Here is a 14,042-nt window from a genome sequence, read left to right as displayed (position 1 = left end):
CACATAGGCATATATACAGTGTGTATATATGTATACACACTATATATATGTGTATCTTTATATATATAATATATATACAGTATATATACATATATATATATATATATATATATAATGTATATATATATATATATATATATATATATATACACGTAGGTATATATATTTATATATATATATATACACGTAGGTATATATATTTATATATATATACACGTAGGTATATATATTTATACATATAGACCTATATGTATATATATATATATATATATATATATATATATATATATATATATATATATATATATATATATATATATACGTAGATATAATCATCTATAGACAAATACACCCATGCACAGCATAAGCTCATAGCCCCAAAGAAGTCGGTCGGCCGGGTATTGAACAACGTCTTGTTACCCGGATTCTCAGACCAAGGTCCAGAATTGGGGACCTTCCTCATGAAGCAACAAGCCTTAATATATTTATATATATGTTTTTTTTTTTAATATTTTATTTATATTTTTGTTGTAGGAACTGGATAGGCGGCTTCTCACAACGACCAAAAGATAAGAATGAAGTCTTACTAATGGTCTCTTGTCTCATTTTTGGGGGGCGTCCCGTGATCATTTGTTTGAGTACTACTGCTACACACTAATGAGGTAATGATGTATACAAATATTCGTCTTTCATCGTCCTAATCTTTTCACAATATTTTTCTCTTGGGTATTTGCATTGGGGTTTCTGTAAACGTAAGCATGACAGCCTCCCATACTTCGAAATTATATATAGAAAAGGAAAAAGCAATTCGAGAATGGCTGTGATATGAATATTTTAATCCTTTTAGGCCGTAAAGAAATTTTTTGTTGCTTTTGACTCTTTTACAGGACACTACTCCAGTATAAAAATTGATATGTTCTTCAATATGTCGTTAATCGCTATGATATGTAAATGAAAGCAAATTACAGGTCTTCCATCCACGTTTTTATATCCATTATCTCACTGCACATTTTTTAAGCGGTTGTCCGTTCACATAGAAGTTTTTCTCTTGTCTTTTCAACTCGATTGATTCACAATGGCTATGCTAAATGGTTTCCAATAGGCAATGACGCGCTCGCACGCGCACACAAACACACACACACACACGGAAGAAATAAAAATTGACAAATCTATATTTGTGCCTCTGGCATGTTCATCAGAGACGCTTCTGTTTGATGACAAATGGGTTTCTGCTTTGATAACCTGAGTTCTTTCAAGTGAAATCTCTACTTAACGTCACTTTGACACAGACTTGGTCTTGTGCATGTGTAGTTTATTGTGTCCTTTATGATAAATATTTGTCTACGATACTATAATTATATATTTATAAATTGGTATATATATGGGGCTTACGTTATATTTTCTCAGTAAGGACTATATAAATTTATATTTTTATATAAACTGACAAAACAATAACCATATATTTTCCTTATTCACAAAAAGTCGAAATCCTGCGTTGTGATTATGGTTTCTATCTAACATGGCTGAATAGTCTTAGGTTCAGTATTTTCTGTATAGTTGCAGTCGAACGATCGTCACTGATTATGAAACCGAACAGGATTTGGCAGAAAATCGAGATGTTCAGCATACACTGGGTCAAGGAAGCTCACGAAACACGAGATCATGGACGAGGTTGCTATTGGAAATATTTTTTCAACAGGTTATTTTAACGTGTATATATATGTTTATATATATATGGCCTATATATGTGTGTGAATGTAATGTATGTATGTATGTCACATAAGGTCGCTTATAAATTGCATGTACAGTCAGAATCAAAAGTCCGGATACCCTTTCTAATTATAGTGAACCTAATGCACTCTTTCCACTAGGAAGGTTCTGGTCTGTGATTGTTGACGGACTATTGAAAATGACTGCACTACGCTGGCTGTTCAGTGTTAATCTACATCATCAGTTTATAAGAGGCCGTTCGTCCTCCTGCACTAAGGTAAAGCTCGTCTATCACTATGAATCCTCTCGGGGTCCAGTCTGAGCATTATTATGATTCGAGTGGGATTACATCGCCTCATCACGGAGTTGCAAAGTCTTTTTTATTATATTTGTGATGTAAGAACTCGTCCAATGAATGCTAATACGAATGTGTTACATAGTGCTGTTGTAGCAAAAGAGGTACTTTTCTCAACAGGCGCCAACAGCGATCCTTCGAAGGCTTTCGAGGACATTTTGCTTGGCTTAGTTGGCAGCTGTCCACCTAGACGTGCAAGTTATTGTTCACATTAAACATTTGAGCAGATACACTTGTTTGTCTCTACACACATACACCCACACATATCGTTGAAGGGATTAAAGGGCTTGGCCTTAGCGAGTATGGACCTGTGTTAGTCTCTATGCTAAAGTTAATCAAAATGAGGGTCGTGTATTGCTATGGGAACCAAGGAAATCAGGTCCAAGTGGAGGAAGGGAGGCGATGTCCATAACCTACTATTTCACTTTCTCTCTCAACTTGCAGGTCCGAGGGTGATAATGCTACTTATAATGGAGGAGGTGCATCAGAAACTATTAATCCTTTTTGGTATCCTATGTTGACGTCCATAGTTTGGCCATAAGCGCCGAGATCGCCGTTATAAACAGCAACAAAGTCGATGGGTAAACAGACGTGGTGCCATCGGGGTCTAAAGCGTTTTCTGAAGGCGAGTAGGGCACCTGGTGGGTGTTGCGTGGGCGTGAGGGTGGCGTCGGTACGGTGACACTTTGGATCCCCTGACGCGGGGCGTGGTCGCCTCCTCTGTGTCTGTCATGTGAGCGAGGTATGTCGATGTTGTTGTCTGTGATGTGGTCGATTTCTTCGCCGATGGTGTCGACTATTGGGTCTTGGGCTGTGGTCGATGGCCGGAGCAGCTGGATCTCTGTAATGGAGGAGATGTTTACAAAGTCACTCTGTCTAAAAGAATTCACAGTCATGATGTTAATTTTGCTCAGTTGTTTTTCCGGAACTCTTTGCATATATGACAAGTTTGATTGATTCCACTCAGGGACTTATTGTTTACTCTAAAAGTTCATGGAGAGCTTGGTAGATAATAAAGAGAAATTTTTAACTAATTCTTTTACGGTTATTTTATAGTGTCATAGTTTCCTGAAATCTTTGTATTTGTATAGATTTTATATTCCTATACACACAAATACACACATTGTAAAATAAACATGGAAGGATTTGTTCACTCTTTCGAATTCACAAAACTTCAAAGAACGTTTTGTGTAGATCACATAAGGGAATCAATATTAACGTTGTGTGTGTGTATATATATATATATATATATATATATATATATATATATATATGTATGTATGTATGTATGTATGTATGTATGTATGTATTTATATACACAAACACATATATACACACATATATATGTATATATGTATGTATGTATTGAAAGTAAATATGATGAAGAGCATTATATACGACATAAAGATCAGAACTGTGGTCCCAAATTGCCCAGATAACTCAAGGTACCCGAGGTGGGGTTAAAAAGAAGATTTAAATATGAAATTGACAGGTGATAAACCAGGACCACTGGTAATCCTAGATAGAAATGATTAATTACCTACATGAAAAAGGGAACATATCGAGTGATTAAAACATATATAGAATTTAGAAAACATTCCGTTGATACTGCTAGGAGTTATCACTATAAAAGTTAAATAATTATTGAGAGGGAATGAAAATTTGATAAAGGACACTACCATATACAGGATGTATAGGACTATTAAAACCCATAAGCCAAATTATCCTGCTAGACCAATAATTAATTATGTGGGTTTTGCAGCTTATAATTTATCTAAAAACCTACTTGATATCCCCAATCCTTCAGTTGGTAGTATCTCAAGAGTCAAATGTTGTACTTCTAGGGTTGTCAATGTTGACATATCACTAGCCTATTTACTAAAGTACCCAATGATGCCCGTGTTTGTTACCTCAGAGAAAAGATTTAAAGTAGTCCTTTTCAAATATTACCGTAATAGAAGTAATTAAACACTGAATAAAGATTTTACAATCCAATTTAATGGGAAGTTTCATGAGCAGACGTTTAGTATTGCCATGGGAAACCCCTTATCTAAGGGCATTACGAGTGTGCAGCCCTGAATATAGTGATGATGAAATAAATGAAATAAGGACTATAGGCAAGAAACTTAAGTATCCTGGAATTATAATAGATGATGCATTAAGAATTGTAAAAAGGATCCTCTTGGATAATAAGAATAAAGAAAACTATAATACGAAAAAATCAGCTGTACAGCCATATAATGATATTTTTGAGGATATTCCCAATGTTTGGAAATTTTAAATGTTAATGCAACATTAAAGAGTAATAACAAAGGAATCAAGTCTCATAAAAATTCTGGCATTACCAAGGGAATGTCTTATCCCTTATAAATCCATGTGGAAAAATTTATTGTGGTCAAACACCATTACAAAATGTAAGGTATGCTCAAGATAAGATTGCCTGGGTGATATTATTCTTTCTAACATACTATCGTACACATGTATGTATAACTGTATATACATATGCACATATGCTTTGCTGTTAATTGTGTGGGTTTTTATATGAATGCGTTGTTACGTAAAATGTGCCAATGATATATATATATATATATATATATATATATATATATATATATATATATATATACACACATATACACAAGTGCTAATATGTATAAGAATGTGTATGCATCCATGTATTTGCATGTACATGTGTGTGGCCTTGTGTTATAGGAGTCAACTGTCACCTCGGTTTTGAGTGGGTCAGGGTTTGAATCCCTGGCCAACTAGAAGCTTTTATCAAACAGGAATTTTCCCTTAGGTCTTTGATCACGAACCAGAGCGAATTCGATATCATGAGGTATAGCCTGCTCTTCGCACTCCCCAAGAGAGATTAGTTCACCAAATTTTCAACTGGGCCCAGAAGGCACTAAAGGATTTGGAACACCCAGGCATACATGGCTAAGAACTAGGAAGCTTGAATTGGATAATGAATGGAGGAGTTTTTATTCAAAAACTCAAGATAGAGACGATTGGCGAAATGTAACTTAGGCACTTTGCGCCAATATGCGTAGGAGGTGGTGATAATGATGATGATGATGATGATAATAGGAAAGCCTGAAAAAACACACCTGACATTTGAAATGTCCCTTTAACGCACCACACGTGACTGATGGGATATGAGCTCGGATTACGAAAGTACCAGTCTGCTGGTCTTCGCAGGTGGTATGGTTTTTCTGATGTATTCCTCTACAAATGTCTTTATGTATGTTAACTCTTGTACTGTTACACACACACACACACACACACATATATATATATATATATATATATATATATATATATATATATATATATTAATATATTTATATGTATATATATTATATATATATATATATATATATATATATATATATATATATATATATATATATATATATATATATATATATTGTAAAAAAATCTCTTCCAAGAAATTTGTCCATCCTTTTGAAGTAGATGACAAAAATAGTCAGGATTGACCCAATGTTTTCGTTTTCCCTGTGAGTTTCGCGCATATCTATCTATCTATCTCTATCTATATATATATATATATATATATATATATATATATATATATATATATATATATATACTTATATATATTTCATGTATATATGTACAAACGCAAACACGCACACACATATATATATGTATATATATATTTATATATATATATATATATATATATATATATATATATATATGTATATATATATATATATATATATATATATATATATATATATATATATATATAAATTACTATGTGTATGTGTACAAGGTTTAGATTTGAGGAATTTTAGGAAAGAGTAAAAAATGAGTAGAATTGCGTGAAATGGAATATTTATTTTAGGAGTTTTGAGCTAGTACATTTAGAAATCCTGCGACATCGACGCACTGTGTAGAAACAAATGGAGTATTATATTAATGTAGAAAATTCCACCCTTTTCATGTGGTTAGGTTAGATTGCTCTCAGGTGGGGGGTTTAAAAGCCCTGAAATACATTTGAATATTATATTTTCTTAATTAAATATGAGGTGTCAGGTAAAATAGAAAGGAGAGTAGCTTATATATTCAATTTTAAGAGTGAAGTATCATATACTTACGAAACCTTTAATTTTCATAAAGGTCGTACCCTAAATGATTTACATCCATTTTCAATACATATTTCAGTTTAGATTGCATTTTCTTTAATCATAATCGTGTAACGTACAGTAAAAAGATCATATTCGTATTATATGACTTCATGACATCATTTGGGGATTAAAAAGAATACTTTGGAAGTAATATGGTTTGTTATTATAAAAAGGAGAGTTCAAACGATGTGTTGGGAATAAAGTTTTAATGGACTCCCTTATCGACTATATAGTTAAATTTCTGATTGTCAGCCTAAGCGAAAATCGGCATTATTCGAAATTTATGCTCTTGTAAAACTTAGGAATAGATTTTACATCTGATTTTTATACAGTTTATTTCATCTTTTAAGAAATTTGCTGGTCTTTTAAATACTTGTAATTGCTATTATATCATTCATTGAGAGCCCTAACGTGGAATCTTATGGTTACCTAGCGTACTTGTATCAAATTCAAATTTTGACTGGATTTCAAGGGATTCTCATTTAGGACTACAGGGCTTTTTTTTTTTTTTCATTTACAAGCCTCATTCAGCACACTATTTTGTGCCGAGACATTTTAATGTAAATCTCCTGGATAAGGCGATTCCTAGCAATTTAGTATTCCTCTGTTACTGGTAACTAGGAAGGTATTTTATATACTAAAAAGGAAACAAAATCATAAAGATTTCAGTCTAATGGTTTTTTACTTATCGAGAGAGAGAGAGAGAGAGAGAGAGAGAGAGAGAGAGAGAGAGAGAGAGAGAGAGAGAGAGAGAGAGAGAGAGAGCCCTGATTCGAGTATATTAAAGACTCGCTATGTGTCTATAACATCTTCCCTTTTGTTTACTTTAATTTCACTGTATTATGTTAAGGTCTCACACACCGTTGTAGTGTAGTATTTATGCATTTTTTTTTTCGAGAATGCAGTTGCATTTGCCTACTTTGACCCACTTTTAGTATCATGCACTGAAGTCACCAATTTCCGGCTGTACCTTGCTGCAAGTTTTTTTTCTCTTAATAGACAATGCTATTAGACTTTCTTTTTGCCATGTTCAATTTGAAAGTTAGCAGACCTTTGTACTAGGTTTCATTTCCTTATATATACAGTACATTCATATAATTTGCGTGAATTTACACTTTAATAGCCTTTCATGTCTGCATACATCCTCTTTTGCATTGCTTGGATTTAATTTTGTTTGTAAACTCAAATCTCTACAAATGAATGTTTGTAAATTGTTAAGTAGTAACCTCTCAAACTGAGAAATTTATAATTTACCAATAGTACGCTTTATATTTATAGATGTTAAACTACTGCTTAAACAAATTGTAAAGATTACAAGACTTCTTGAACTTTGTGTAGGGGGAAAAAAAAAGTTGGAAGAAGAGGGCTTTATGTTCAGGCTATTCCCCTAAGTATGTAACGGTTAGTATACTATTACCTGGTGCAAGCAGGAACACACGGAGGCACTGTACTAGTACTCATTTCCAATTGAGACTTAAGTATAATTCTCTTCGGCTCGAATACTTGATTACATACACACAAATACTATAACTTAAAAAAAATATGTAGTATTGCCTATATTTTTTCGAGTTGGAATTTGATATTTTTGTTGCAATTGTAGTTTTACCCAAATTTGTCTAATACCGTGTTTGACCATTAAAATTATAGTCTTTTTGGTTTTGTATGTGAATCTCCTTGTACTTTACACAACCTCATAAGTGAAAAGTAAATAGATTCACTTCAAAGGTTTTTCTGAGTTTAAGGTTTGACGGTCAAATTACAAAAGAAGCGTATTTTTTGCCTTGTCGAAAATCTTGAAAAACTCGTTACAGATAAGGATAATTTAAGCTACTTAATTAATTATTGATAAATCCCGTACAGCCATTTAAACTAAAGGCTTTCCCTAATATGGGGTCTTTATATTTTCAAGTTTTCAGTTGTTAGATAAAAATCAATTGAAAAATGACATGTAACATATTTTGCATTCATTCCGAACATGGATAGGTAGACTCTACCGAAGGTATTGTTATTATTGATATTACTGTATTATTGCTTTAGTGGTGGTTTTGAATTGTATTCACCTGGAAAAAATAATCACTCTTGCCACTAAACCATTTTTGGCGAAGTCATTGCGTAGGGTCAAATCGCACTGTCGAAAAGTTGATGCGAGTTGCAGACCAAAAAGGGTAACCCTTTCCTGATTGATTTTGTCATCAGGGTTCCCGTAAGAGTTGCCTACTGATACGACCCTTTCTTTTTTGTCATACAATCTGGATATTTCCTCTCGTTTAGACATTTTAAAGAGACGAATCAAGGGACTTCTGTTCTTCAAGGCATTTCTCTCCTTTCCCACAAATAAAGAGAAGCATTCTGTTTAGTGAATAATTCGACACTAAGGCTCGTGTCATATGCTGTAGCAAGGGCTACTAATAGCGGAATTTTATTGACTTGGTGACTTTCTCCCTCTCTCTCTCTCTCTCTCTCTCTCTCTCTCTCTCTCTCTCTCTCTCTCTCTCTCTCTCTCTCTCTCTCACACACACATACTACGTAAACTCATCCATTGTTGGTACTGTTATCACCTGAGTACTATCGTTATTCTCCCTATTGAGTCAATCATTCCTGTCACAGTTTGCCAAGGGACCGGGCACTTTCCGGTAAAGTGAATGTTTTGATATGTTTAAAAATACGAGCGTCCCGTGGTTAACTAAAAGTGCCCAGTCAGTAATGTTTTTGAGAAAAAATATTTCTGTTTTTCTGGCTGCATTCTTTTCTAATAAAAATCTTCAGTTACCTTAATATCAGTTAGTATTTAATTTCGAAAGTGATAAGAAAATTGTAGTGGTATTGATGCTTATTTGGATCGCTATAGAAAATATTGTTAATTAGTGCTGTCGTATTCCATTATGATATGAATATAGTTTTCCTTTGATATTTTGTGATCATTATTTTAATAGTATATTCTACGTTAAAGTTACTTTGGTATTTTATATTCTATTTAGCTTTCCTCATAAAATTATTTGAAAAAATGCCACTTTTATATTTTCGATACATTTGGCGTAAATCCAACCAGTTTCGTCTGTCCAATATTCAGGTAAAGGGAACCCGTGGGTTTATTGATACATTATCATACATTATATCAGGGCAGATGATCATAAAAAAAGTGATGGACCATGAATTCACAAAAGAGATCTTTTATCACCGTCCAAGTAACGAAATTTAGTGAATGGATAATGTATCATCTTTTTCATAATTATAGTTTTTATTTTTTCACCTGATCGATTATTAATTAGTATCATATAATCTCTCACGCATATCATTATATCATTTCTTATAGGATTTGGTTTTGTATGTCATTTCAGATTCTTTTGGGTCAGAGCTACAGTATTTTGTTCGGTTGCTGTAGATACTCTTATTGTAGGCTGGCTCTGGTACAGCAATGTCCCGTGTCTGCTCTCGCTATTTAGTTCTACAGAATCTTATGGTTCATGAAAATTTTTCCTTTTCTTTGTATTTGTAGATGGTTTCATCGACTGTCATCTCACTTTAGTTCTACAGCATCTGAAGCTTTATATAATTCAATGCATTTTGGTGCAACAATATTTCTCTTCTTTTTGTGTGTATGGTTTCATATCAGCAGTAGAGGTTGTTATGCTTTAGTTGATGCTTTTACCTGAGAGCACCTGGAAAAAAGTACAAGTTTCAAGAAAAAAATGTAAAAGATAGAGAAAACGTGCGCGCACACTACCTTAGTAGACGTGTGTATTATTTTCTATATACATCAGATTTTAAAGAAATAATCTAGGCAATTTTTTTTTATTCAAATATGGGAGAAATTATTAGCAATAATCTTTTGATGATTATGAAGTACATTTCTTAAGAGCTTAAATACTCGTAGTTATGAATAGTAATAGTATCATTTATATGTAATATTATTTTATAAGTTATTGTTATGTAGTTGCTCAGTCACATATATACATATACAATATATCAAATACGTAAATGAAGGGTGATTTTTACTGAATCTACCACGACGCATAAAAACTTATATAATGTAGAGCTGAATTATTGACCTCATGTGAAGGGACCCACCATTCAGAAATTGAATTATATCTTAGTAATAATGAGTTTCATTTTTAAAGTGTTTTTATTAAATGAAAGGGAACAATTTTAACATCCTACGAAATTGGGTAAATACAAAGTTCTTTTATTACAATGATCCTTACGAATATTTTAGGACCTAATTTTTCTGTTGTTAATGTGACCAGAAATTGGATATTTAGAGGAAACATCTCTGGAAGTTCAGTTAGGACCGTCCTTAGGAAGGCAGATGAAAGTTTAAGTTTCCCTTCGACTTCTCTGATATCAATGTTCTCTTCGACATCCCTGATATTTCAAATAATATCTCCTTGATTGGTCTTGAACTGTTCTTAAGAAGAGTGTGTTTTAATAATTGCCTAAGCTTAAGGTAATTTTATGTTTGAATTGCTTAAACTAAATGCAATGTTTTAAGAACTGTAAGATCACTGTATAGTCACTCTGTTTAACTACTCAGTAGCCTGAGCTTCAACTGAACTTTCTGTTAGGAAATGAAGTGTTACTAAATCATTTGATAGATACCAACTGTATAATTTAGACCCCTGCTATGTCTGTAGCACCATATAAACGTCTTCCACATTTCTTTTATAGAAAATAATTCTTCTTCACCCAAGGGGTTACTAAACTAATTGTTCAGTGGCCACTTTCCTCTTGGTAAGGGTAGAAAGGACTCTTTAGCTATGGTAAGCAACTCTTCTAGGAGAAGGACACTCCAAAATCAAACCATTCTTTAGTCTTGGGTAGTGCCATAGACTCTGTACCATGGTCTCCCGCTGTCTTGGGTTGGAGTTCTCTTGCTTGAAGGTACACTCGGACACACTATTCTCTCTTGATTTCTCTTCCTTTTGTTTTGTTAAGATTCTTATAGTTTATATAGGAGTTATTTATTTTAATGTTACGGTTCTTCTGTCTGGACTATTTTCCCTGTTAGAACCCCTGGGCTTATAGTATTCTGCTTTTCCTGTTAGAACCCCTGGGCTTATAGTATTCTGCTTTTCCTGTTAGAACCCCTGGGCTTATAGTATTCTGCTTTTCCAATTAGGGTTGTAGCTTAGCATTTAATAATAATAATAATAATAGTAATAAAAAACGGTAACTTTTTTAATTTCTTACGATTTAGTAAAGGCGAGTTTGGATCGAGATGTAAATTATAGGATTAAGTAATTTGTTAAGTGAAACTACAGCTTGATATCGCATTATATGCGCAAAGTGATAAATTTGTAAGAATTCTATTTTATATTTTTTATAATAGATTTATATATTTGTAAGCCATCCGTATTATTTAATATTTTTTTTTGTATAAATGTTTCCATCTAAAGTCTCGTTGTATCCAATAATTCCCCCTTATTTGACCCAAAATACATTGGACATATAATTACCAAAATGAGGAAAAGGTAGCTGGAAACATGCTGACCGAAACATAACATACTTACACACATGAATACTGTATATATTTGTTTCATTTATTTCTTTTATAGTTGCAGGATTCTTATTTTATCTCTAAATTTTCGAAAGAATAATATTAATTACCCAGAACCAAAACCAAAGGTATTGATAAAGAACTAAGATATGCCTAATATGAAGAAAATAATGATGTGAGCAATATATATTATAAGGAAATAGATACAAAAGCCATAGACTTCTATTACTCTTAAAATTAGTTAAGTTGATTTTTTATTATTAAAATATTATAGAATGTTGAACGAATAGATTGCATAGTAGCTGGAAGGAAATAATTGTAATCTCTTCGATTCCTTAGCGTTATGTTCTTGGCATATTTCTTTCAATATTATTTACCCATATTTGGTTTGCTTTTAAAAACATGCTTCTCGTTTTTGCAGTAGATCATAGTCCATTTTAGCATTCTTCTTATTATGTGAGTGCAGAACAGTAATAAATGAATATATAGCAGAGATGTAGCTAAAATTAGGGCATGTTGCAAATTATGGCGAATGAAGTTATAAATAGATCCAAGAATTTGGAGCCCCCTCCCAAGGTTATTTTCATTGGCTGTGTAGCTTTGATTAAATACAACCCGTCTAAAACAGTTTATACTTTTTTTTTTTTATTGCAAATTCACATTCGAGGTACTTATTCGGCATGTTTCTTCTTCAGCTGCACAAAATTTATATATTGAAAGAGACTTTTTTTTAGGTTTTTAGACCTGTCTATCATAAGTAAATGTTTGAGTACTGTTTATTCTACTGTTTTGAATAAAGTTTTTCTGTCTGCTGTTCAGGAACTTCCTCATTTCGAATTGTTGGATAAATGTTTAAAATTGCTGAATTTCGTCGCAGATCTGATAACCGTTATTCAATTGGTTAATTGTTGGGCTTCATAAGATTTTCAAAACTGATAATTTGGATTCATATCTTCCCGGACGGACTATATTATCCACTGCATTGTACTGTATATGTTTTTAATTCTAGAATACATTCCATTATTTTAAGATGTTTAGTATCCTAGAAATATGGTTTCTGCTGTGACCAAATCGTGGAAACCAGAAGTTCAGAAGTTCAAGCTTGGTACAAAATCCTTTTTGTTGAGAAAGGTGACAAATGTCTCGTTTCACAATATATCTGTTTCTGTTGTATTTTATCTCGTTTCTATTTATTTTGTCTTAAATTTTGATATTTCTCTAATAGATATTCTTTACTTCGTAAGTTTCTTATCTGTTGGGCTTGTAGTATTGTGAACTACTACTACTACTACTACTACTACTACTACTACTACTACTACTACTACTACTACTAATTTTGTATACCTTTGTACTTGTAACCTAAGATATAACTTCAGTACTAAGGTCACCTTCATTGTGTTGTGACACCGCACTAGCTGTGGGAAGGGGTAAGATAGAAGAGATAATATGGTTTTGTTTAAGCACATATTTTTGTAATTCTGCTCTGTAGTCGATATGCCTTCCTAGTGTCAAAAACACACACACAGAACATTGATTTATATGCAAGAATAATATTATTTTCGGTACCGTAATATTATTCTGGATATTCGTAACACGAACTATGTGTTTATGTTAGTCAAGTAATGTCTGTTGTGTATTCATTCCCCTCTCAATAATCCTAAAATGACCTCACCGTATAGCGTGATAGTTCCCTGCACCTCTCCCAGCGAATTTTTCGCTGTGCATTTGTAAGCTGTGAAGTCCTCTGGTTCGAGCGTTTTGATGGTCAGTTTCATGTTTAGGGTGTATTCGTTGATGATTAACTCCTCGTTGATGTACTTTCTGCTGTTGACAATCTGTGGACCTGTTGGAGGGGTCATCTTGTTATTAAATTAGATAATAGAGTGAAATTACATTTAGATTTGTTGGATAAACTATCTTATAATTTAGTTGGTCATTAACAAAAGAATGATATTAAAAACAAAAAAAAATTATTTATTAAATTCAAATGTTTTCTTGTGGAAATTTAGCTTGGTTTTATGGAATATTTTATTTTGGCGTATCTTGTTGGAGGAACAGGAGTTCAAGTCTCAATGTTTTAGGCTTGGATGTATATTTTCAATATGTCCGCCTGTTTAAATTTTCTCCTGGGGCATTTCTCGTGAGATCTTCTATTTGGCTTTTTCATATTATTATTGTCTTTTTTTTTATTTTAGTGCAATTAAAACAGATCATGCTTATCATGTATATGTTAATATAATTACGTATGAAAGTCCAGTTGCCTTTCGTATGTTAGTTGATATTTATTCTAGAATAGGCAATATTTTGAAGTTTACAATGTAATTAT

At 32.7% G+C, this 14,042-nt stretch overlaps 1 protein-coding gene across 4 annotated transcripts in view; it reads right to left on the bottom strand.

The window, feature by feature from the left end:
- Nucleotides 1-327: 327 nt before the first annotated feature.
- Nucleotides 328-14,042, bottom strand: part of LOC137637907 (protein amalgam-like) — an 81,461-nt gene continuing 67,746 nt past the window's right edge. For all 4 annotated transcript variants that reach the window (XM_068370016.1, XM_068370017.1, XM_068370018.1 and 1 more), the window contains 2 exons: nucleotides 13,389-13,559; nucleotides 328-2,906 (listed from right to left, as the gene is read on the bottom strand). In XM_068370016.1, coding sequence (XP_068226117.1) covers nucleotides 2,578-2,906; nucleotides 13,389-13,559 — 500 coding nt within the window. In that variant the 3' untranslated portion in view covers nucleotides 328-2,577. The remainder of the gene's footprint in view (nucleotides 2,907-13,388; nucleotides 13,560-14,042) is intronic.

The sequence above is a fragment of the Palaemon carinicauda genome, chromosome 3 (genome assembly GCF_036898095.1).
Source record: "Palaemon carinicauda isolate YSFRI2023 chromosome 3, ASM3689809v2, whole genome shotgun sequence".
In the NCBI taxonomy this organism is placed as follows: Eukaryota; Metazoa; Arthropoda; class Malacostraca; order Decapoda; family Palaemonidae; genus Palaemon; species Palaemon carinicauda.
The sequence above is the reverse complement of the archived record's forward strand: the minus strand, read 5'-3'. Positions and strand labels throughout refer to the sequence as shown.